The sequence below is a fragment of the Aythya fuligula genome, chromosome 5, assembly GCF_009819795.1.
Source record: "Aythya fuligula isolate bAytFul2 chromosome 5, bAytFul2.pri, whole genome shotgun sequence".
Lineage (NCBI taxonomy): Eukaryota > Metazoa > Chordata > Aves > Anseriformes > Anatidae > Aythya > Aythya fuligula.
The window spans coordinates 12464577-12490794 of NC_045563.1; the positions used below are offsets into that span (position 1 = coordinate 12464577).

General features: G+C 42.5%; 1 protein-coding gene across 1 annotated transcript; it reads right to left on the bottom strand.

Annotated features, from left to right (window-relative positions):
- Window positions 1-2340: 2340 nt before the first annotated feature.
- YY1 (YY1 transcription factor) lies at window positions 2341-25035 on the bottom strand. Its single transcript, XM_032187750.1, has 5 exons — window positions 24128-25035; window positions 15262-15424; window positions 7186-7246; window positions 4623-4781; window positions 2341-3523 (listed from the first exon to the last, which is right to left on the bottom strand). Exons 1-5 carry the CDS (start codon window positions 24822-24824, stop codon window positions 3341-3343), a joined length of 1263 nt encoding a protein of 420 aa, XP_032043641.1. The 5' UTR covers window positions 24825-25035; the 3' UTR covers window positions 2341-3340.
- Between the last annotated feature and the right edge of the window lie 1183 nt (window positions 25036-26218).

Here is a 26218-nt window from a genome sequence, read left to right on the forward strand (position 1 = left end):
CAGTCACTCCACTTCATCTAGCCCTTTGTAGCTTTTTAAAGCTTCAGTAATTTTGCCAATTAACTAATGCTGCTTTTCCTAAATCCCTGGTAGATGAAAAAGCCAAGAGAAAGGAACTGTTTGCCTTTAAAACTACATTATTGCTGACAACCTACGTTGTTTGGAAACATGTTTGGATATAGCTTTTTTGATTAACAATTTGGGGCCATGACATAAGAAATAAATGATGTGTTAGACTGTACATTCAACAATGAACTTTTTGGTCCAAAATGTCAAGTGCAAGTGCAGCCACAGAGAATAATAAAGGAGATACCAGTTCTGTTTGAAACACTAAAGTGAATAAATTCTTAACAAAGCTGTACCTGGGCTCTTCCTACTCACTTTTCAAGTAGTGTATCTAGAAATAATGGGCATTTCAGTTCAGTTTGCCTTGCATTTAAAGCAGGCACTACTGTTACAGGCAGAACATAAACATAGGCACTGCTCAAAAAGCCTATAGTCAGTTCTATGTTTTGAAATCTGGTCAAGCCCAAAGATACACAGCCACAGAAACCTATATGCAAGCAAAGTTACAGAACCTTCTTCCATTTCATCTGCAAGATAAACACATAGGGTAACATGAAATGTGACGTCACAGAAGCATTTTAGCAGGCACGATGAATCTTTTCTAAAATCTTTTACCAGTTTTAAAACTAGGCTGCATTTTCCCCAGCCCTGAAGATTTTCTATGCCTTACCTGAGCTTGCTCACAAATTCATGGTCTAAAGCAGAAACACGAAGATAGCAGGCTGGTAATTGTGGTTTCAGAGTCAACTCTGTTGCTATTAACTCTGTTGCTATTGTCAAAGCTTGTTTTTCTTCACCAAAAATGCCTAAGCAGAACTCTGGAATCAACTAAGCATGAAGTTTTAAGGACAAGATGTGCCAATTATATTTGAAAAGCATAACTAACTGACAGAAGCTGCTCATCACAAGTATTTATCCAACCCCAGTATGGAATTTGCTCATTAACAAAGCAAGATCTTTCATGCTACTAATCATCGCTCCGTAGGCTTGGGGTTGTCTTGAATGCTTACCAGTTTGAGGCCTAGATGAAATTATCACTCCGTAACACAGATGCAATATAACTAGGGACAATGCGTGTTTGAGCTCCCAGTTAGTCTTCAAATGAAGATTAAACTTAAGTAACTTCGTTGCAAATGCATGTTCAGGGATAAAGTGTGATACCATCAAGGGATCTCTTTACTTTGCAACGCAATAAAATTGGTACCACTTCATGACACAGGAAAGTAGAGTTCTGAGCAAGACTAACATCCCATATACCATTAAAAAAAAAAAAAAAAGGTCAATTAGATCTAGACTGAACTGATTTTATTTCCTTCCAAAAAGAATAGACACTAATTTAACTGAATACAGAATTTAACTTAACCGTAACTATACAAATTTCAGTATGTTGTCCTGTTCAATAACTGCTTATAAATAATACTGCCAAATTTCTAGTGCATACCTTAAAATTAAATAGCCCGTCTTTCTTTCTACTCCTAATAACCTTAGATTAGAGCTGCAACGTTCAAATTAACTTAGATACAGCCGTCAATTCTCTTGCTTTTCAGTGTAGTTTTATATTATCCACATTTTTCCCCCCACTACCACCAAACCAGGACTCAAAAGTACATTTTACTGTACTGGCCAAGAAACGTTTGATGAACCTTGTAAGAACAGAATTCAGAAAAAGATTAACAACAGTTTTTACCGTAAAATATTCATCACTTTCCTCTAAAAAATAACTTATGCATTTTTGTGCATATTCTTATATTTATTAGTCTGTCACATTTTACTATAGCATCTGCAAGTTTCTTATTTGAACACTTGAACAAAACGAGTAGTACCCACTTTTAGTTAGACCATCCAAAAATCCATCAAGTTCTTTGAGAACTATGAGTTCCTGTTTTGAAATGAAAGGTGTCCAAGGATGTTCCAAGAACTTTCATCATTATATTCAGTTAGCCAAAAAAAAAAAAAAGACAATTTTCTTTTTTCTGGTATGACCAAACACGACTGGTTCCCCTACTTCCTACTGCTGTTGTATTTAAACCTCCAAAATTCCTTACCTTTACTAAGCAAAGGTGCCCGTCTAACTATTCACTGTATTGTTTCACCTGCTTACTGTCCAGGCAAACCAAAATCTCCTCACTTCACTGCCAGGTCTCCAAATCCATTGTTCCAGTTAATGGAAGTCTATGTCACGTGAAAACAGCATTATATTCACCAGCTCTGTTTAGGCATACCACCTGATGTGGTGTTAAGTGATTTCATCACAAATCACTGACTGTAATGAAATGCAAAGTAAAGGAAACTTGACTTTATTTAGCTTCCAGTTTCTGGGAGGTCAAGAGGGACTAGGATTGCTCTGGACAACAAAAGAGACTGTGCTTACAGATCATTTTCTGCCATATTCTTTCTTTAGGACCACTGTTTTATTGTTGCCCTTTCTATTACATGGGATGTACATATTATCAGGTGTTAATAAAAGGTCAGTGCCTGTACAATACATTCTACAACTGAGCACCACTTTCCGTAACTGAACAGGCAAAGAAATTACACTGAACATCAGCATCTGGCAGTATTTCTCCAAAAAAAGTGACTAAAATGGGTTTAAATTGATTAACACTATTAAATCACATCTAATATTTGATACTACATGATTTCATTACAGCTATACGATACAATTATACAAAATGTGTTAACATCAAAGAATACAACCAAAATTAAGATAGCAAACAAAACCTATATAACTTTTTTCTTTACAGGAAAATACTTTTGAAGTATGCATGTAACTGCCCATTCTTTTAAAGAAAATCTACCGCAAGCAAGTTATCAACCTCCAGGAAAATCACACATAGCATTACTACGCATATCCCCAAAAAGTGTACAATATGCACACTTGGAAAATACAAAATTAAAAAAATTGTAAGCAACAGGTGAGCTTCATATTTATAAGAATGTGAAAAGAAGTCCAATTTTAGCACTGTTGTATAAAGAATTGTCTCTTTTGATGCAAGTTCATGAACGGACCCCTCCGGTCAGGGTCACTTTACAAAACACCGTGTTCTTGAAACGGCATTACAGAGCAAGGTAGAGCATCTTAGCAATGTCACCTTAAAGTTTTTCTGTTTCTTTTTTGCTTTTTATTCACTACTTATCAAAACATGTCCTTTAGGTTTGTAGGGTTCTTTTTTTAAAATTCTTTCCTAGAAACAATATACAAAGGGGAGGCGTATTTATTTCCAATTCATATTTCCTGTAAGATGCTTGAGTTCAACAACTTTTCCTCCAACTTTCACTGGTTGTTTTTGGCCTTAGCATGTGTTAAGATGTGAGATTTCAGGTTAGTTGATTGCGCAAACTTCTTATTGCAGCCATCAAATGGGCAAACATAGGGCCTGTCGCCAGTATGAATTCGCACATGTGTGCGTAAATTGAAGTCCAGTGAAAAACGCTTTCCACATCCTTCAAACGTACACTGTTGAAAGGAAAAGACACATTCTATTAGCTAATAAAAGCACCACCCATTTCAATCATAGATTTGAACAATACCCTACACTGCACAAGCACAAAGCCAGGCGCTGAATATTATTATAAGTGCAGCTGTGGGCATTACTTTTAAATTGCATTTAAACAATACTTCAGGTTGTTTTACCACAGTAGTATAGCAGATTTAGAAGAGGAAAATAAATTCTAGCTTGCAAGCAAATGCTTTCGCTAAAACAAAAAAAAAACACACTGCTCCCTGCACCTAAAACAGTATTTTGCTAGCTGTACTAGTCTCACATCAGATTTCTCCCTTTCAGTAATAATTTGTAAAGATTTGCTCATTTTACTAGCTTTACTTCCAAGATGGGCTCAGAATACAAAGAGCAGCATGTTTAACTGCAAATACTAATCAGGAAACACAAAGCAGCTCAAGCATGCACATCTAACTGAGTGTCTAAGAACTGCAAACTTCTGAAATAATTCAGTTTTCAAAAAAAAATCTGCAAAAAAGTACATAAGTATTGACGAACACAGTATGCTCAAAGCTATGAATACATGTGAAGAATATTTATGTGAAGGAGAAATATCATATGAAGTAGGCTGGAGACCTCTGGTGGCAGAAGCTCATGTGACTTGATACGAATGGAAAGAGATTCAGTAACTACCATCACTGTCCTCAAAATTGATTAATATCCACTACTAGAAATTAGTATTATGAGTCAAATGAGCACACAGCCCTGAGGGTCAGTTGTGTAATATGGGAAGTTGAAAAGGAGGAAAAAAGACATTTTCCTCTTTCAGGAGTAACTGCAAACTTCATTTTTCAAGTGAGTAACTTCACATTATGTTTTGGAAGGTATCTCTCACGTATATCTCTCATGTACAAACAATTTGCTTATTTCTATGTCCACAGAAGTAGATAAATGACAGCCTAATTAATTTAAGGTGACTTCCAATTTTAAAGATGATCATTCAGTGCTTCATTTGATTTTACAAAATAAAGAGTATCCCCAAAGAGATGTAGAAAAGAGGTTATATAGCCTACACAATTTTTATGAAATAAATTGTGGTTTGCAACTTAACAATACCTGAAAGGGTTTCTCTCCAGTATGAACTAGTTGATGTCGCTTTAGTTTCGAGCTCTCCACAAAGGCCTTGCCACATTCTGCACATACGTGTACTCGAGGGCCATGAGTGTGCAGATGCTTCCTCATGGCAGAGTTGTCCCTGAACATCTTTGTGCAGCCCTTAAAGAAGAACAGTGAAACTCAGTTAGTAGATAAGCTAGTTCTGTTAAGTTTTACCTGCTACAGTACAAGCATTTAAGCATTTAAAATGATTTCATATCCTGAATACTTTCTGAAAAGTTGTCCCTGTAAAGCAGACCCCTTGCATATATTTCAAAATAAACAAATAAAAGTAATACCATGAAAACTAATAATATGAAAAGCTGAGTAAAACAAAACAAAATACCTCTCTTTCTCTTAGTATTACAAACCATGTGCAGTCAAATGAATAATAGGACAGTCTTGTGGAAAAGATGCAGCTCTGCTAGAAGCAAGTGAATATGCTAACAAAAGCACCTTCAGAAAACAAAACAAACAAACAAAAAAAAAACCTGACAGAATGGTAGTTCATAGCTATCTATGGTATCATCTTTGATATGCTATACACTGAGTACTACAGTACTCCAATCTGATAGATTATATGCTGTGGTACATTAGAGCATTCTCTAGCACCAACTTGTATCTGCCCTGCTCTGTCTTCCAACATTCCATCCTTTTGCTTCTGTCCTTCTCGTTCCTGAGAAGAAATGGAGTACAAGGGCTTCCAGAACATCGCTTACAGGAACTACCCAGCCCACACCTGCAGCAGCAGACTGATCACTACCCACTGTGGCACAGAAAGAGACAACCACCAATTCTAGTTTAAACCCATGAAGTGATACTGGGCAACTGAGTAAGGCAGATGGATCTCTCGAGTTACTGTCGACTCAACCTAGTCATACTCACTTGAACTCAGGTACCATGTCAGAGGTCTTAATCTGGGGTACGCACTGCATCAACACAGGAATTCCAGGGTAAATTTAAGCCAGCAGCGACTTGTGGCTCTCTTATTCAACATTTCTGTGCCTTTATTCACCTTTTAGCAGTGATCAATAGACAACTATCTTAGGTTTTAAACATGTACTTCTCACAGCACACAACTCCTCATGAAATCCTATTAACATCTGTAAATTCTATTTGTACTCCAAGTGATGCTGTTTCAGCTTACCTAAAAATTAGTCTACCAACACTGCAGGGTTAGGAGGCACAAAGTTCAATAACAGTACCTATAGAACAATCAACTGCTAATACTCAATTCTACAGGCGTCCTCTTTGGAAGTTATTTCTTCAAAACTAATATTCACATTTAAACATGCCTTATTTCTTAAAAATGGAAAACTAACACTTTCGAGGAGTTCTCTCTTCAGGTACTAGAATTTCTTTGACTAATTTAAGAAGTGCTGCACCAAAATAAGCACACCATGGACTTGCATGCATTTATTTCAAGTCCCTGTTTGCCTCTGAGAGGAACAGTTACATCTTCTGCAATATGTTCCTTTCTTAAACTGAACTCATAAATACACATAGCCCAGAAACATCAGAAAGGAGAGAAGATGGAAGGATTGAGTGTTCTTTTTTTTTCTGTTTAAATTAAATTGAGGCTATGAAAAAATACATCAAAAATGAAGGCAGCATTCTTCAGCATTGTAAAGAATAAGTGTTCTTGTATCATCACACACTAGATGACAGTAAAAACATGATATGTAGAATGTAAAGAATTGGAAATCAATATAAGCACAAAGAGGAATCCATTAAGTGAAAATTTCTTATGCTACCACTTTCAGGAAGAAGCCTTTTATCCATGCTCTCCCATACGCACTATTAGCTATCTGCCCTCACTACTTACTTATGCTCACACCATCTAGACCAGAAGTCAGCAAGGTTGTATTTGTCTTTTTTCATTACAAATTAAGTTGGCTAACAGAAGATCTACAGAAGCTGGGTAATCCATTAAAACTAGATGCTACCAATTTAAGTAACTGGCAACATTTATTCAAGACAGTGGCCTCCCCACTACCAGCAGATCAGAATTGTGTTTCTTCAGAATCGTATCTGTGAGATGTCCCTCTCTCTTTCAAAACGATGCACCCGCCAGCTCTGTGGAATGTAATTCAAAGTCTTCCAATAATGCTAAGTTTGGCATCTGCTCCATAGATTGCTGATTCCTGATCTAGACTCCCAAATCTGTCATAGCTTCCAAGAAGACAATATATAGATCTTAGGAACGTACTTTGAACAGCTTTCAGAACATTCTTTCAAGTATGTATTCTTGGGTGGCAGGAAATCACAACAGTAAAACCAGCATGTTAGGGACTGTGCATCATGGTTACCAGAAGATTAGGGATGCACTAACCTTAAGACAAGGAATGGGAATAATATTCAGTGAAAGGTTTTCAAGGAAGCCTTGTAAGAGCGATAACTTCAATACAGTTAATCAAGCATAATTTATTTACAACAAGACATGTTGCTTATTCTCAAGAGAACATCAGAATAAAATTCTGATCTACAAATCACTGTCTAGTCAGAAGCTGAGCACTTCACTTACTTTGTGAGGACAAGCTATCGTTCGTGGAGCATCGTCTTCTTTAATTTTTCTTGGTTTCATTCTTAAAAAGAAGAAAAAAACATTAGTAGAACAACATGGGTAGACAGCTCTTCTCCCTCAACTGCCTACATAATACACACATTTATTCGATAGTATTATGTGCATCAGTAATACTCTTTTTAATATTTTTAGAACTCTTGAAATAATAGGAACAGCGGTTTTTGGTATTTGGAAAGCCCAACTTTCTAGAAGGGCCTCAAACACTGAATAAGACATTTAATGCTACATTCCTAGTTCTGAGTATGTGGAAATAAGGTTCTTCCTGACTTACACTAAGTATAATTAGGACATTTTGTTTGACAATTCCATTCTTTTTGTGCACGTAGCCATGTGTGCACGTAGCCATATATTCAGACATGAAGGACAGAGTAGTTTCAATCATTCTTCAGTAGTTTCATCACACAAAGCTTCAGAACAAAACTCTACAGAAGCAGAAAAGGCAGGCAAGTTGTGGAATCTACACTGACAATGCAGACATCTGTTTTAACCACAGAAATTGTAATTATTCTTACGTCAAGCTATTGCACACATGGATTCCACTCTTGTCAACTGACAAGCAATCATCTACTTAATTTTAGCCATTAACAGAGGTATCCCACTATCTTATCTGTGTCATTAACCTCCACTGATGGAGCCCAGCAAGTTAATGCTTGCACAGAAATTAGGTGTTTCAAGTACAGTCGTAAGACTCCCTGTAGACAATGACATTAGAACAGTCTTGCTCTAATCGCAATCTGTCTAAATGTCCAAAAAGAGACGGGTGTGTAGGCAGTAACCTGGGAAGTTGCACGCTGCCCCTTTACCTATCCTTGTATCTAAAATCTGTAGTGCACACGGTCTTCAAAAATATCAAAAATAAATGGCATGATTAGCGTAGCAGATTCCAATATAAGTATGTAAGTGTAAGTAATTCATAAATGCACCACACAGCTGGAGATTCACTTAAGTAAGGTATGAGATTTTAACACATTCCAAAACCCTGCCAGAGAAGGGGAGCTACACCATTTAGTCAAGTTCCTCAACTCTTTTTCCTGGTAACACAGTACAAGATAGCTCTGTACAACAGATATGACAGGTAGCTACCTCAAGTTAAACAAAAGGTTTTCTCGTGTTTTTGCTAGTTAAAGAGATGAGTGCCTTGAATTTAACAAAAGAATTACAATGAGCAGAGTTGCTACTATGAACATTAAGAAGCAGAGGGATCTGTTGCTATCCCAGAGCGATTTAACCCCCATTAGGACAGTCCCTGAAAACAGACTGACATGTATTTTTAACATGCATTTCTAACAATCGATCTGGTTAAAACACAATTTCTAAATGATCAAAACAACCCCCAAGAGCTGTGGGGAAAATAAGCTAAAAACTCTTTATTTTGACCATATAAGCATTTGTTTCTTTGCAGGTAGGTTCCAGGATTCTTTGATGCTGTCATATAAGTAAGTAGGACTGAAATCTGCAGTTTCACTTGCGTCATTCACATGGATAGAGGAGAGAGGACAGGAAAAGAAGGCCTCCTGAGGCTGAATTAAGGCCAGAGCAGTGAAAAACCTCCCTGAGAATTCCTGAAAACTGGATCCAGGGAAATCTCCTTAGAACCACCAACAGAGACGTAAGTACGTGATGGAGAAGTCTCCTATGGCTCTGTGGGCCATCATTTGTCTTTCAGAAACAATCCAACTCCTCTCCATGTTGCAGACATAGCACAGGTACAGCGTAAAAAATAAGGATTGAGTGGCTACATTTATTCTTTTCTCTGCCTGGACTTTTAACAATCTCCTGCTTGCTTAGCATCTCCGGACTACACCGAATATGTGCAGGGCTAACTGAAGAACACTGCAGCCTCCTGCAAGGGTTAATACATGCATGACAAAAATATGGGAACTGGAGAGTATCATATCCAACAACCCCTTAAAAACAGGCGTGAGGTATTTCTGTTGACAGAGCTCCTCTCATCCCATCACCAACAGCATGCCTAAAAATCTCAATCTTGGACAAAAACTATTTTTGTTTGTGCAGACCACCTTTATTACCTTAACTTTCCTGACTCTGAGGCTGTAGGGCAAAACACATGCTTTTTTTTTATTTTTATTTTTACAGTAGCTCTACAGAACACTTAACTACCCTTTACATTGGATTTTCCTTATTGCATCTTTGCATCTCATTTTTTCTGTTTTACAGAAAGACAAAGCATAGAAGTGTGTGTCTGTAATGCCAATGTGGACAAAAGACAAAGTGCTTTGATAATACATGACATGAGAGAACACAGTGCCATGTTTTAATGCCATTAGAGACACCCTTAGCAGACAAATCCGGTCCCACAAATCCCTGCCTCGCTTCTAATGCTATCAACTTGGTAAACGCCAACTCATTTTCCTGACCCTAAAAACAAAATGCCCTTAAGCCCAAAAATCAATGTCCATGACATCATCAGATGCTGGTGGTTAGCCATCTGGCTCCCACCCAGTAGAGCATCCCTACCAGCTCCCTCCAAGTTTTCTTAGCCTGAAACACTGACCAAAACCAGAACTCTAGCAGATACCGCTATTTAAAGCGACTATAGAGGCACACATTAATACCTGGGTGGAACTTCCAAAACAGCTGCCTTTGCACAGAGCCCATTTCCATGGCAAGACCAGAATTCCCATTTCTGCAGCAAGCTTCTGTGGGCCACGTCTAGCAGTAACAATTGCAGACCATTAAAAAAAATGGAAGTGTAACCTTTTAGACCCAGGTACAGGACAGTGCAGTTAAAGGCTAAGTCTGATAACTTGTATTTAAAGCATCACATTGCTGGAGTGAAATCACAGGCATTAACCATTCCTCAAAACAAAGTTTCTTTCTAATATTGCAGTGACAGTTTCAGCTAACTACCTCCTTTCACTGCCCTGCTGACCTGCAGGAGCTGTTCCTTCCAGGAGAACCTCTGCATCAAAGCTCTGTCAATCTCCACAAACAATTATGCTGGAGATGAATCAGATTTTTAACAAGTTAGCCACAGAAACAGTGCTAAAGCAGTCAAAAGCAACTAACAGTATAGAAATCCACCCTCCCTTTCGGTATCTTTTTTTTTTTTTCTTCCTGTTAAACCTGTGTTGTCATATTTTTTTCTTCTCCCTCTATAGAAACCTAAACAGCATTACTCTCTCTCTGGCAACTTCTTTTGCACTTCCTGGAGGTCTCTGATGATCAACAGCGATAATTCACCTCTACTAATGACCGCATCACTATGAATGGTTAGAAAAGGAGGAAGTTATTCTCTACAGGTTCACTTCCACTTCTGGTCTGTTCCCTCACTGTCACACCCTTCATGGTGCCCTGCTGAGGCAGAAGTACCACAAGTGGTCCGTTTGTGCTAAAGAGCTCCTGAAACTGGCTAGACTGGCTTCTGGATAAACAGACACAAAGGGAGTGCCACAAGGCGTCCTAGGAATCTACCTACAATCAAAGAGCCCACAGTTAGCCTCCGACGCAGCTGGGCCCAGAACTGTTTTAAAATTAAACTGTTCCCTCTTGTTCCAAGGTTCCAGCAAAAATAGTTACTGGTTTTGTTCCAGTTTGCAGAACATCATGTATGTAAACACAGAGAATGACCTTAGCAGCATGAGACAGAGCAAGAGATTTCCCTTCCCCCCGAGTAATGCCTGGGGTAAAGCAATTGTCAGTTTACTGCCCTTTAAGTGTCTCTGGAACAAGAACAAGACCAGTACAAAAGCACATACCTTATAAAGAGGCCTAAATCATAAAGCTAGGTGACCAGCGTGCCTTGTCATGTTTAAGAAGGGTGTCCAGTTTCAAACTCTAACACAGTTACCTCGCCTTTGTTTTCTATCCATTTTGGAAAGCGGTTGTAACAGGAGGGGCACTTCCTCCAATGGCTCTCTTCCAGGAAAGGTACCAAGAGGAGCAGAAGATAAAGCCACAGAGAGGATAATTTTTACCACTATGACCCGTTACTGTGCCAATTTCCCAACTTCTCTTTTTATTTCTTTGTATTTTACTCATATTTGTACTGTGCTGTCTCTAGCCAGTTCAGTCATCTATCAAGAGAGCAGACAGGAGTTTTCAAGGGGATTTGTTTGGGGGAATTTTAAAGAAGCCTACCATATGCACCAACTAGAAACACATCTGTTACTTCTCCAAGCAGTTATGACTGCTTCACATCTAACTACAGAGCAACTTGTAATCAGGTTAGACTTGGATGAAACATTTTCAACCTGGTTTCATCCAAGGTTTTCAGCCTTCATCAAAGGTTTTCAACCTGGAGAAGAGAAGGCTCAGGGGCGACCTTACTGCTCTCTACAGGTACCTTAAAGGAAGCTGTAGCGAGGTGGGGGTTGGTCTGTTCTCCCATGTGCCTGGTGACAGGACGAGGGGGAATGGGCTTAAGTTGCACCAGGGTTGTGTTTAGGTTGGATATGAGGAAAAACTTCTTTACTGAAGGGTTGTTAGGCATTGGAACAGGCTGCCCAGGGAAGTGGTGGAGTCACCATCCCTGGAAGTCTTTAAAAGACGTTTAGATGTAGAGCTTAGGGATATGGTTTAGTGGAGGGCTGGTTAGTGTTAGGTCAGAGGTTGGACTCTGTGGTCTTGGAGGTCTCTTCAAATCTAGACAGTTCTGTGATTCTGTGATTTTATTTCACCTTAATGGACTTTCAATGGCCCAGCCAAAAGGTATTGAAAGAAAAATGAGGTAATTTATGAGGTTTTATTTCTTTCTTTGCAGATCATTGACAACTAATGTTTCGCATTCTGATCTGACTGCCTTAGAGAAATACACAAATCCATTTTTACTTTTATTGAATTTTTAAAGCATAGTAGAGAAAATGCATGAGTTGTACAATAGAATGCAGTAATTTGTGGAAGGAAGTTGCCCAACAGGTATAGTTTATAGTCATTCATCTATGAATTACTAAGCAGATCTTAATGTTCTGATGCAGTTTGTTTATTTGCAGTGTTTTCAATAGTTTCAGGATGTAGAAAAACCTTTCCAGGAATCAGTACAGAGGTTCCAGTTAAAGGGCTCAGATTCCTGCTACATGACTCAATGACACACCAAAAAGGCAACAGAATCCAGCAGTATCTCGATGGCATAAACGCTCGTTCCACTGGTGCCACCTAGCTGCTGAGCAGCAGTGGTGCCCATTTCACGTGCTGAATTTCTGCAGCTTCTGAAATGCTTTTTGTAAGGCTGCAGCACTACAGAAGACTTCAAGCATCGTTGAGACCACCCCACTTTACCCCTCACTGAACAGACTCAGAACTCCAGACCCCTGCCTGAAATTGGTTACTACTAAAATTAAATTCCAACATGCATTTTAATTAGAAGGCCACAAAGCTTTTAAGTTACCCAAGTTAAATTACCCAAGCTTTGCTCATTTCAAGTTAACCTCAGAACTCTGTTCCCATAAATTAATGCAACTGTCTCAGTCAATTTACCCTTAATCAATATAAGCTGCACGGGTATAAAGAGTGAATCTAGCCTGGTTTTGAGTAGCTGATTTACAAATGTATAGCACGTTTCTTCCAACTAATTTAATGAAAATGGGAAAGCATCCCAAAATAGCTTGTTTTCAACTGCACAAAATTAACTTAGTATTAGATTTTCCTAGCCTGTTTATACTTCCTTATATGTGGACTATGCACAAACTTTTTCCCCATGATCAAAATAAAAGGCAATACCACATGAAACTTGTGAATTTGAAATCTCTTAAAACTTAACATGCTGGTCAAAGCTTTCAGAATACAGCTGAGAATTTTTGAAGTCTGAATACTGTAATCCTTCAAGCAATGCTTGGAACTTTCAGGGAACTTGACACTAAATAACACATCCTTTTAGGAATACAAATACAACTGTACTCCTAAACCCTATACCTCCAAACCCAATTCTCATGCAAGTAAACCAGTTTTTTTCTTTCGGTTTGCCACGCAAGAAGGCTTTCAGTGATACACAATATGTAGATCAACAAGACAACTGAGCAGTACAAAAAGAGATCTGAGGAATCAGAGCCTGAATTCATCTTATTAGCTAAAAGAAGTCCCTTCAACATGTTTATTTCTCTGCAAGAGAATAAAGACCATAGCAAGCAGTATTCTGATACACCCACATGCACCAGTCTCAGCTATACACAATCATTTCAGATCTAACATACAACTAACTCTGTTTTCTTTTCCAATTTTCTTTTTTAAGGCAAGAGTAAAGGTTTGACAATCATTGATTCTGACCAAGAAATCAAAAAAGCTTTCCTAAAACAGAAGATGCCTAAGGTTTTCATATACCTGCAATTAAGCTATCAGAACAATTTTTGTAGGCTTTGGGCAACCTGGGGACATTGATAGTGGGCACGTTGTCACCTTCAGCAAAGTTTGTTCATCTTATGACTGAAGCAGTTCAAATTTTATCTGCTATACAGAGATATATTAACAGAAAAATATGAGACAATAGACATAAAACTCAATCTTTCTATCATCCACTACAAATTCTAGCTCTGTAACTTCCTAGAACATTCCACCCTGAACAAGGAAGTTGAAATTTTACATTACGGCCAAGTGCCACTATTCTCTCAGCAGAAAACTAACTAAAACCTAAAGATGCAGTACTTTTTATGATATTAAGAAGTATGCAGAAATATCTCACAGAAGCAGTCTGGTAATTTCAAGAAGTCCAAATCCTGGCAACCTTTTCAAGTACTCAAACTGATCTGGAGAATAACATTCAGTATGTGCATGAAGGAAACCCTGTAAGAAACTAGTTCAGCTTCATAACAGAAGAAGATAAAAGATAACTATTTAGTACTTCAGTGCTTACCAGAACAAAAGGTTTCAGAATATTTTAAACTAACTGAAAGAAACATTCTAGGCAAATGATTAGCAGAAACGTTTAACTAACATTTTAGAATTAGAACACTATGTACATTCGGAATATCACTTAAACATTTGCTTTCACAGAAAATTGTGTATTAGCCTTTCAGCAATTCTCAGAGGAAACCACATTCATTTTGATCATTTTACTAGTAAATCAGGTAAACAAGAGCATCAATAGGTAAACCACCCACCACTTCAGGAAAAAAAAATAAAAAAAATCCCCTTTTCAGTTGTTCATGACTTTTTTTTTAAAAAAAATACACTTCCAGATTAGATAGTTTCACAGTGCTTGTTCCCTGTCTCTTACTTAGAGCCTTCAGTATTCAGAGTTTAATGGCTTTACTGCAAACAGTGGGAAGAGCCTGTACCAGCAGTTCTCCAGTGGAATCACAGCACAGACTAATAGAAGCAGCTTCTAAAAAGCAGCAAGATCAAAGAGGCGAGACTAGAGTAGACACAGCTCACTGGGCACCAAGATCCACCTAACCAAGAAGCTAGATCAGAACTTGGGTCAACAGTCCTTGTCACCTAGCAAGTAATGGAAAAATTTGGTGGTATGTTAAAAAAAAAAAAAGGCATTAAGCCTTCTGTAATTGCAAGTGCACTGCACAAATGTCAGAACTATCCAGTGCCAAACCAGACTTCTCTCTGGTGACCTCACGGTTGCCCTCTGGTGGCCAAGCCTGCCCCGAGCACTCGGCACCACACCCAGCAGCTCAGCAGGGCTTTTGTGTTTAAAACCGAGAGCTTCAGAAGTGAGAAGCAAGTGAAAAACAGAAGTGGCTTCACTAACTATGTTAGCCTAGCTTTCTTGTACTGAACGATCTGAATGCAAGACTTCATTTATTTGATCCTTTGTCACCAGAGACACTGAAAGATGCACTCTCTCACATCAAAGATGCAGAATATTAATGTCTTTAGGCCCCACCTTGCCTAATGAGAGCTGAAGATCAGAAGTCACCTGCTGAATGCAGGACCCAATTATTTTAATACATTATTCACTACTCCATTCTGAATCAAGTTCCTTGTTTTAGAAGATGATTAAAAGGAACAACAAGCCATATTAAATTTATCATTTATGCTGCCCAACAGTTTCTTAAATAAACCAGTGGAAAGAAAGCTCTTTTAGTTTGAAGATCCTTTCTTCTTACTTACCTAGCAAATTCAGCCAGCTGTTTGGGGTCTGAGAGGTCAATGCCGGGTATTCCACCAGGAGGAAGTTTCTTTCCTGTCATGTACTCTGAGTAATCCGGAGGAGAATTCTCTCCAATGATCTGCTCTTCCACCACCGTTTCATGGTCAATATCTTTCTTATCATCTGAAATACACAAAATACCCAATTCAGTACATACAAAGATCAAAACACAACACAAATTTTCAGGCTCATCTCAATCTAAGTTCACTATTGCTGTACACATAAAAACAAATTGCATTCCCAGATTTCTACATTAATTGTTTAAAAACAAGAAGACATCCGCACAGTTACAACATGAGCACAGAAAGAACACAGTAGGTGGGAACAAAAGCCTAAGTTTCATATCTACTTAAACACAGACAAGTAAGGAAATAAGTAGAACCATCCTACGAGAACGACGGCTGCATTTTAAAGATAACACACTTTTCCTGAAACAATGCATAAACATTTAATTCTCTTAACCTCTTTAAGATTACCCTCCACTGTAGCCACTTTGGATCTCAACAGCAACCAGTAACCAAACAAACCTATCTGAGAAGTGACAGGTACTTACCTTAAGAAATTACGGCTACTGATCTTTAGCTTCGGAGTCCTCAGAGTCCCTTGACCCTCAACAGAAATGTCACAGAGGGACAAGAAACTTTAAAAATAACTGCTAATGGACTTCAGCACCTGCCCATAAAATTGAAGTTTTTCAGCACTCGCCCACAGATCTGAGGGAAAGCAAAAAGCTAAGCAGCGTGTCTCCCTCCCCAGGGGGCTTCCTCTTCTGTGGCACTGGGCAGCCTAAGCGATTTCCCACTCTACTGTGTAAACAGCAGATAGGGATCGCTCAGACCTTTGATCTGCAAGCCAGTTAGAGACGGCTACTTCAGCTGCTCTACAGCTCCTCCTGCGGATTTCTGCTTAAGGACAGCGGGGAAATTAGGTTGAAGACCTGCTGTTACTGTCAGCTCATATTCCAGCACAGAACGTGTCACAACATTTTCTCTCTCTCCTTTTGCTATTTTACAGCAGAAAGCAGACAGATGCAGAGAGGAGAGAATGGAAACATCCACCACCTATCTCCTCACTGCCCAACTCACACCAGCTGAGGGAAGGACACAGCACCAATCCTGTTTTCCACCCTCACCTGAAAAACCATCTTCCCAAAATACACCTAGAACAGATGTACGTACAGCTCTAACTCCTCAGCTAACTGTTAATAAACTTGTCACTGCACTATTTCTCCTACCCTGTATATGGGAATATCCTGCAAATCACATTATACAGAAAGACTTTAAGTCCAAGTATTTGCAAAGTATCACTTTGTATTTTTTTGTAAAGTAACAGCATTAGGATAGAAACGGTATTTCCCCAATTTGGAAAAAAAAAAATAGGAAAACATAAGGCAAAGAACAAATGAGGCAGTATTTCCCTTTTCTTTTTTTTCCCACCTAAACACAAATACAGATAATAGTATTTGTTATGCAGTAGCTCCGGTTAGGGAAAAGAAGACAAGACTAAGCAAATAAAAGAACTATACTAAGGAGAAATCTCTATGCAATTTGTAATGCCTGCTTTTACTCTTGGCCACTAAGCTATTTCTAGAAATGTTACTGCTAGTTTGGGGTTTAACCTGATCTACCAGATCAAATGGCAGTTCGTGTATACCTTCCATGGCCAAAGAGGAAAACAGACTTCAACACTGCAAAGGCAGCAGTGTTAATAAGCTAATAATAATATCTGCACTATTAAACTGCAACATGGACGATTTGGACACTTTCCTTCACTTTAATCTATCTTTCCATTCATTGCATTACTTTTCAGTCTTTATCAATGCTTCACAGAAAGCAACTGAATTTACCTTAAGCAAGTATTACAGGGCAAGTTTTACTGCACCTGCAGGAGTTACAAAGTCAATTCAATAAACCTCTAATTCAGCAACGCTTTGTTCTTCCCAACTGTCAGAAGGCTGAGAAGAGGTATTTCGTAATGCCTACACAGGCAGAAAAGGCACCACGAAGCTCAGAAGAACAGAACACCGGAAAGCTAAACGCAGAGCCTCCTCCATGCTGCAGACCAGAATGAGATCAGCTGCCTTCAATTTGGCCATTTCAGCAGCTCCCCAGAACTTCCCAGAGCTTCCAGTTTGACTGTCTGATGACATGTGTAACAGAAGTGAGCTTTCATTTCCTGCCTCAGCTCGGATGCATGAGTCAACTGGGAAATTTTGTATGCATTCCTTAAGATTTTCTCTTTCCCTAACGTAAAGGCCCACAACTCAACTGTGCCTTCTTGATATTTTGAGAGTCAGACTGAAAGTCAGCCAGCTTTCAGTGCCCTTCCTTCCCGACAGCCCACCAACAGAAATCAATTCCACAGCAGTGTTTTAGCTAGGCTGCTGGAGTAAAACATGAAAAATCAGTACATGCTATTACCTTGATAGAGAAGAAAATATGCTGAAGTATCACTTAACACGTTCTTGACAGTTATGTGAAAATAAAAAGCACTCCGGTCTTCCTATACAAAAACAACACCTAACATGCATCTCTAGAGCAGGAAATACCTGCAGTTTAAAAAACTAACTTAAAACAGCCTAAAACAACAGCATACAAAACATTTACCCCAGGCTAAGGGCCTTCAAGATAACTTAGGGTATGAACCAGATCTAACTCAGTTATGGAAAGCAGCAGCAGACTTGAGCAGCTCCTTAGCATCACAACACCTTAGTTACAGGCCATCCCACGATACCATCAGCTCATTGGAATAAACAAACAAACCCACGCGCTGGGAGAAGTCAGGAAGATCTTTACCAACGTCTTCTAGGCAGGACTTTATCGCAGGTTTAAAATTGCGATGCCCAACCAACCCGGACTAGGCAGCTCAAGGTTTAGAGGCTAAAGTCCAAGCAAACTTTCACTCGCGCCGACAAGTTAACCATCACTCTCATTGCAAACAGGACAAGTTGTCTGCTTGATGCCTTCTGCCTGGCACAAACTACATCCAAAGTACTTCTCCCTTCTCCTCTCACAAAGCATCAGGAATTCGTACATACTGCATCTGAAGCAAAGCAAAACGCAGCTACCCTCAAGTTCTAGTGACACCTCTGGACGAGTACAGTCCAAAGGAGGCACAGGGCAAGCTAAATACTGACAGAGCCATTGAGCCAGTCAGCAAAAACAAAATTAACTGCTATATACTACCTAACCTGCTTTGTTTTGTCCCTTAAAACTGATTTAGAGGGGCATTAAGCATTCTGCTTAAGTGTATTTAGCCTTGTTCCGCTAGATCCATTGCAGCTTTCTGTAAGGAACTTGCAACATGATTTCAGTCCCACCTTCTCAAATACATTGCAGAGATGAAGGTACGTCAATTAGTGAACTACTTGATCCTTGATTTCTGCAGAAATGTGTGATACCAGTCACTAATACCTACATCCAATATTCACATATCTTTTAAGGTTATAAAATATTGGTTCCTTAGAGATACAACAGATACTCTCCACACCCATCATCTTCTTCTGCCCAGCTACGGAAGACAGACACCCTGAACTGGTTTGTTCTATGCATCTGTCTAGGACATGCACAAACAAATCTTCATGTTCGCATCCTTCCACCTGCATGTCTCACTCCCTATTACAAGCAATACATATTTTGCACATTTTTGCATTCAAAGTATGTCAAAGGAATATTTTTATACACAGACCAGTGGAAGTCCAGCACTTTAGCCATCTGGGTTTTGTGACAATCACTTAAAGCATACCTGGATTGGTGAAATGACCAGAAGTTTTAAGGGTACCAAGCTCAGGTACCAATTCAGGTGTGAGGAAGCCAGTCTACCAGAATAAAACCACTAACTGCAGATTGTGTGCATCACAATGACAAAGCATGGTGGAATCTGTATCCCAAGACTTCTGTTGACTATCTTTTGCTCTTACCACCAAACCTCCTCCATCTTTACACAGATAATTCATCCACCTCAGGACCTTGTTATTTCATGTGCTTCTGGAACAGCAGCTAGCTCCAGCTGCCAGCTCTCCATTCTCCCCAACTCTTTCAACCCAAGAAGTCCTATCACTGTTTCTGCCTCAGTTACTCTGGTTTTAACCTTGGAACTTCATCTCAAGATCCCCCATTTTCTGAGCTATCCTCCTCCTTCACTACATGGCAGGGAGAACACGTTATTCAATCACATTTCCCCTGTGGTACATACAGAGTACAAATGGGAATTCAGAAGGTACGCTTGCTAGTAAAGGAATGAGACTTAACCCTAGAGCTTTCTCCCCGAGGTACCAAGTTAACAGCCACTCTTCTTACTAAAAGGATGAACAACAGTTAAGCTCAGATTTTCTTTTCACGATCACACAGTTACACACATTTGTTTTAGGAACAGCTGAAATGCAATTACATGATAAAGGATGCATTCAGTGACTGCGCAGCACCAAGGCACTGTGGTAACAGCTTGGTTATTGCTACCACATCACAATCTCCTCAGGCAACATACTTCATTGGTCACGTTTGGAAGCAGAGAACCGTAATTAGCTCATTAAATAATACAGTAATTTAGCAGACGCTTCTGAAAGTTAAATTCCATTTTGCACAGTATGTCATTTCTTAACCTAACTGGCTACTCAGTTACTTTCCCTCCGCAGTGCCTTGCACGCAGATGGAGAACAGGTTCTTCTTTCCCCACGTCACCCATCTCATATTTCACACCGCTGAAGGAGACATGAACTGACAAAAACACTGCATATATCAATAGTCATCATCTGACTGTAACGCTGGTGAGACACTGTGCTGAAGCACTCTGACCTGAATCATCAGCACCTCGCAGGGAAAGGTCTAGGAGTAAGCCTGAGGATCTTCATTTGACAATGGGCTAGGAGGCAACTTCATCCATACAATAAAAGTGATGAATCACATTCACGTATTTCACTTTCAAAGCTGAAAAGATGTTTAAAACAGATGCAGGAAAATATCTACGATATGTACTTGTCCTCTAAGGTTCACTGGCAAAATTCTTAGGGCAGACTCAGTGCCTATGGATACCAACAGCCTGTATTGCTGTCAGTCAGAATCAGAAACAGATTTCCATCTTAACATTTTAAAGGAGCCACACAAACACTTCCTGCCTCCATTATGATTTTTTTTTTTTTCATATAAGAAGCCCATTACCCATTTGTCATTGCAAAGAATTTTGGCTATCCTTGATACTGGCCCAAGACTGAACTAAATGACTCTCTCTCTTATACTACTGAAGAAAACTGCTCAGATAGCTGATGATTCTTTTTCTCACCCCTGTAATCTGATAAAGCCAAATGGAACCCCTTCTACTTTAAGAAATTAAAGGTTTCTTTTTCTCTCCCAAAGAGGCTTTGAAGAACCTTCTGGAAACCCAACATGACGTCCCTGCATTTCCAAATATGGGCCCTCTGCACAGGCTTTCTGGATCATCACAAACCATTTTCAAACCATACACGTATGTATATTTGTCTTTCCCATCTAGAAACAGGATACTTCAGCAGTGTAACATCTATGGGCAATGCTGAGGTTGGTTGTGCTACTTCAGCCCTAAGCTTGCAGGCCATCTATACTAACAATAACAATTTGTGCCAGCACAGCCTATTTCAGATTCAGCAGCTTGACAATCATTATCTAATACACTTTTTCCCCCCCATATCAAGCCCAAGTTGTTCAAGATTGCAGCATTTGGTGAAGCCAGAATTTCAGCACCACCTTCCAATGTAATCTGAGAAAGCAATTTCTATCAATCCTTTCCTCCCCCCATTGCTGGGTACTATCACGTAGTTGATGCTTTTGTTTGGTGCCTATTTTCTACAGTCGAAGAAAGACAAATGATTCCATTCTGAAGATCTGGAAAACGAACATGAACTAGAACAAAGCCTTTCTTAAACCAACCACTTTAATTAAAGTAATCACGGGTCACAAGTTTGATATCACCACAGATACCAAGGTGATAAGAGAAGTTATGGTGAGTCCAAACCGTTGCCAACAACAGTAGAGCAACTACAAAGTAACCACATTAACGAGACCAGGATTGAACAGTCCACTCTAATCACATCAGTGGATATTTCACATGCTATTCCTACACCTTTCAAGAGGTGTTACGAGGTATGTTAAATGCTTAGGGACAAAGATTTATGACTGGCTACATTTGGTACAGCTAATGTAGCAGCACTAGAAAACAGTAACGAGTAATTAATCCATATTGTCTTTGCACACTGCGGTGAGCAAAGAGCCCTTGTTCCCAGTTCAAATACCCAAGAACAGCAACATAGGACTCATTGTTTTAGCTCGATGCATGGTCTTATTTACTGGTCATCTTTCGATAAACTTTTTGTTAAATATTTCAAACAGTCCATTAGATCAGTGTGTAAGCAAGTCTTTAATTAAGTCAAAAAATAGAGGCAAAACAACTATCTTTGTTCAAAATAAAGCGTGCCTGATTCTGCAGGGAAACTTTAGTACAACTAACTATCCTTTTGTAAGCAGGTAGTTTATTCAGCAATTTTTTTTTCTTCCATTTCTGCCTCTTTTGGATTTTTTCTGGCATTCACCCCCCCCAAGTTTGAGAAAACACATAATGAAGCACCAAAAGTTAAGTGTTTGAACACAAACCACTCCAGACCACTTTTAAAACATTCAGTAAACTCTCTAAGAGGCATAAAAGCCTACCCGACAAGCTCAGTAAGCTTCACTCTTAGCTGAAGAGGTTAAACCAAAGGCTGTTTCAAGCTCAGGGTGGGAGGGTGCACAGTATAGGGGGAGGAGGCTCGTGCGCATGCGTGCAGGGAAGGAAAGTCAAACTTGGATATTTTTTTCCTTTGTTAAGTATATTGTGATTTTGCTTTTGGGGAGTTTGTGGGTTTTTTTGCCTCTTGAATTCAAGTTAGCAGAGGTATTCTGTATCTTTCTGCAGCATGAATATAACTGAACCGAATGTACCAATGCAATTCAATCCCCAGTGCATTACAAGTGGAGATCGTTCTGTCTGAGCTTGCGTGGTCATGATCACAAAGAAGAAAACCACTGCAATCAATAGGGCTATCCTGATGTAAGAGTTGTGTAAGCTGGAATAGAATCAGATGCATTGATTACACACACGCTTCGTTTCAGTCAAGCAATAATCAGCACGCAGCTCTACGGAAGCATCCTATCAGGCACTCCGAATCTGAGTACAAGCGAGGCCCTATATCCTGCCAGCTCACGAGCCACACATTGACTTGCTTTCAGCTACCTCAGGTACTTTCCACAAACCAGAAGACTATGTATTTTATTCTCTTTTGTCTTTCTTGGATGGTCAGTTTTAAGAAGAGACAGCATGCGAATTCAATTCAGGTCACGTACATCGATACACAGAAGCATATAGAACCCCATTCTACTGAACAGCAATTCAGGAAACTCCGAACTGAAACTTCTCTGTTCATCCAAAAGCAGGGAACTCTGATCAGGCTCATGAGCTAACCAACTAAGTGTATATCAGCGGTGTCACACGCTCTGTCAAACTTGCTAAATAATCGCCTATATTAAAGAAAGTAGAAATCAGAATCACTGTTCTCTGCATCTTTTCAGACAAAAGAATCCAGTTGCTCAATATACTCTTCCTTCAGCACTCCCCTTACTAATAAAGCTACTGGTCACTCACAAGCATCACATTCCGCCAATATTTTTTTTTTTTTTTTTTTTTAACTACTTTGGAAGTTTAACCAATATCTGATACCCTGCTACAAATTATAAAGCACACAAGAACTATGATATGCAAAACCGAGCACCAGCCTATTAGCCGTACTAATTTAAGTAGTACATGAAACGACCGCTTTTTGCCCTTATGTAACTTTAGCCCAGAACTTTGACTACAGAGCCTTAGCTTCCAGTGACACAATTCTTTGTGAAAACAGAAAACAAAGCAAGAAAACCAGCCACAGCGTACCGCTGACAGAAGAAATACATCCTTCCCTTTACATATTTTGAAGCGAAGGGTCAGGAAACCGTTGGCGGCTTAAATGGGAAGCGCATGTCAGGCTTATCCCGAGCCCTGCAGATAATACCGGGCATCTTCACATGACTTCCCTGCCTCCCTGAGACACTCCCACAGAAAGCGACTGGGAAACGCGCGCTCCCACACCGAAAATACACGCTTTCACCCCCAAAAACACACGCTGCCAGCCCGCTCGGCCCCCGCTGCGCCTATCCCAAAGCCCCGGAGCTTCCCCGCCGCCCCCACCCCCCTCCCGGCCATCCCGGCTCCCCTCAGCCGGCAGCGGGGGGGCCGCCCCTCGCCTAACGGGCGCGATCGGCACCCAGGCGGAGCGAGAGGAGCGGCGGCCGGGACCGGGAGCCGAGGAGGAGAAGGAACGGGGAGAGGGGGGGGGGGGAGAAGCGGCGGGGCGGGGACGGGCGGAGGTGGGGGGGGGGTTGAAGCGCGGCGCGGCTGGGCTCGCCCCGCACCGAGCGCCCGCCCGCACACCCCGCCTCCCCCTGCTGCAGAAACTACGCCATTGCGGCCTAGTCCTGGAGCCAGCGGCGCGCCGCCGCCGCCCGCCCTCCTCCTCCCTCCCTCCCTCCCGCACCCCCTCAGCCGCCGCCATCTTGGCGGCCGCCGCCATCTTTCCTTCCCCCCGCCGCGGAGCCGGGCAGGAGCAGCGGCGGCGGCAGCGCAGCCCCCGCCATCTTTTCGGGGGAGCCGCCATACTTGCCCTGGCGAGGAACATGGCGGCGCCCATCGCACACACCAAAACATGGCCTCCCTTCAAAACAACGCCGGCCGCCGGCGGCCGGGCGGCCCGCGGGGCTCGGGGAGGGCGGCGGGGGGGCGCGCACTTACCCGAGGCCCACATGGTGACCGAGAACTCCCCCTCCAGGGTCTTGATCTGCACCTGCTTCTGCTCCCATTTCCTGCCGCCGCCGCCCTCGGCCCCGCCGCCGCCTCCCCCGCTCAGGTAACTCTTCTTGCTGCTCTTCTTGCCGCTGCCGCCCTTCTTCACGCGGCCCCCGCCGCCGGCCGACGAGGAGCCGCCGCCGCCGCTCTTGCTGCCGGCGGCGGCCACGGTGACCAGGGTCTGCTCGATGTACTCGTCCTCGCCGGCGGGGGCCGGCACGGGGATGAGGATCTGGTCCTCGAAGCCGTCGTCGGCGCGCAGTCCGTCCGAGTCGTCCCCGCCGACCACCTCCTCGCGGGTCTGCACCAGGATCACCTCCTGGTGGTGGTGGTGGAGGTGCAGCTGGCCCCCGCCGCCGCCCGCCGCGCCGCCGCCCGCCCCGCTCGGGTCGCCGTCGGAGACGAGCGGCTGCAGGGCGATCATGGGCTGGTGGTGGTGGTAGTGGTGCGGCGGGTGGTGCGGGCCGCAGTCCTCGCAGCACTCGTCCTCCTCCTCCTCCTCCTCGTCCTCCTCGCCGCCCACCACGGTGGTCTCGATGGTCTCCACCGGGATGGTCTCCACCTCGATCTCGTGCAGCTCCACGATCTCGGCCGGCATCTCCGAGCCGTCCGTGGCGATGTACAGGGTGTCTCCCGAGGCCATGGCGGGGGGGAAGGGAGAAGGGGGTGGGGGGGGGGGAACGGGAAAGGGAGGAGGGGAGGGGAACGGCGCTCGCTCGCTCGGCGGCCGCCGCGAGGGGCTCGGCTCCGCTGCCCTCAGCCGCCGGCGGGGCTCGGGCGCCTCCCGCCTGCCTTCCTTCTCCTGGCCGCCTCCTCCCCCTTCCACACAAACACCAGCGCCTCGCAGCCAGCCGGAGGAGGGAGGGAGCAGGGAGGAGGGAGGGAGGAGGGAGGGAGGGAGGCAGCCGCCAGATCCCGGCCCCGCGCCCTCGCGAGACTTTGCGCTGCCGCCGCCGAGACGGCCCCCAGCCCCCGGCAGCCCGCCGGGAACCGCCCCCAGCGGCCAATCGCGCCGCCCGCCTCAACCGGGCAAGGCGGGGAGCCAATCGGGGCGCGCCTTCGCTCGGAGGCCCGCCTCCGCGCGCCGCCGCCGGCCTATCGGGGAGCGCGGCGGCGGCCGGCCCCGCCTCCCTGCTCGCAGCAGCCAATCGGCACCGGGCTGCGTCACCTCTCTGCCCGCAGGCGCCGCCCGGCCGTTTAAGCCCCTCCCAGCGCCGAAGCCCCGCCCCGCCCCCACTGCTCGGCGGGAGGAGGGGGGGGCGGGCCCGGCTCGCGCTCCGCCTCGCGCCGCGGGCGGCCGGCAGGTGGCGCGCGCGGAGCCCGACCGTTAACGGCCGCGGCGCGCGCAGGCGCGCGGGAAGTCCGCTGACAGGAAGGTTGGCCCGCGGGGGCCCTGCCGCTGGGCGCCTCCTCTCCGCCGTTATTTTACATTTTGTACCTTTATATTTTTTCTTTTTTCTTTTTCTTCTCCTAAAGGCGGAGCGCGGGCGCGCTTGGCCTGGGGGAGCTGACGGAATTGCTCCCCTCCGGTCACACTCGGCTCCCCCCTCCTAACAACGGCCAGATAGGGCTTATTGTTGTAAAAGTCCCACAAACGGCGGCCGTTTGCACTTCCTAAGATATTCGCAGCTCGGCACGTGTAAATTTCTCCCCTTTGTAGGGCGATCTCAGCGACACAGTGAAAATAGTGCCTTTAGCTTTTTAAAATCAGTACCGCAAGCGTTTTCTACCTCTCCCACCCTTCAGCATATACCGAATGCTTTATTTTGCTGCAGCATTCACAAGTGGTTATTTTTCAGTGAACCGCTACACGGAAATGTTCCTCAGCTCAGTGGTTTGCCCGTTACACGCTTCCCTTCATCCTGAGCTAGGTGATTTGCCTAAGCAGCACACGGTTATTTTTCAGTGGCTGCGAGGATTAGCCATGCATTCTTTTTTCTCTTGAGAGAAGAATACGGCATCAAAGAAAAATAAATACATGAAAGCTGACCTCTGAAAAGGTGTTTTAAAAGAAAATCTTGCCCTGAGTAGCATCAC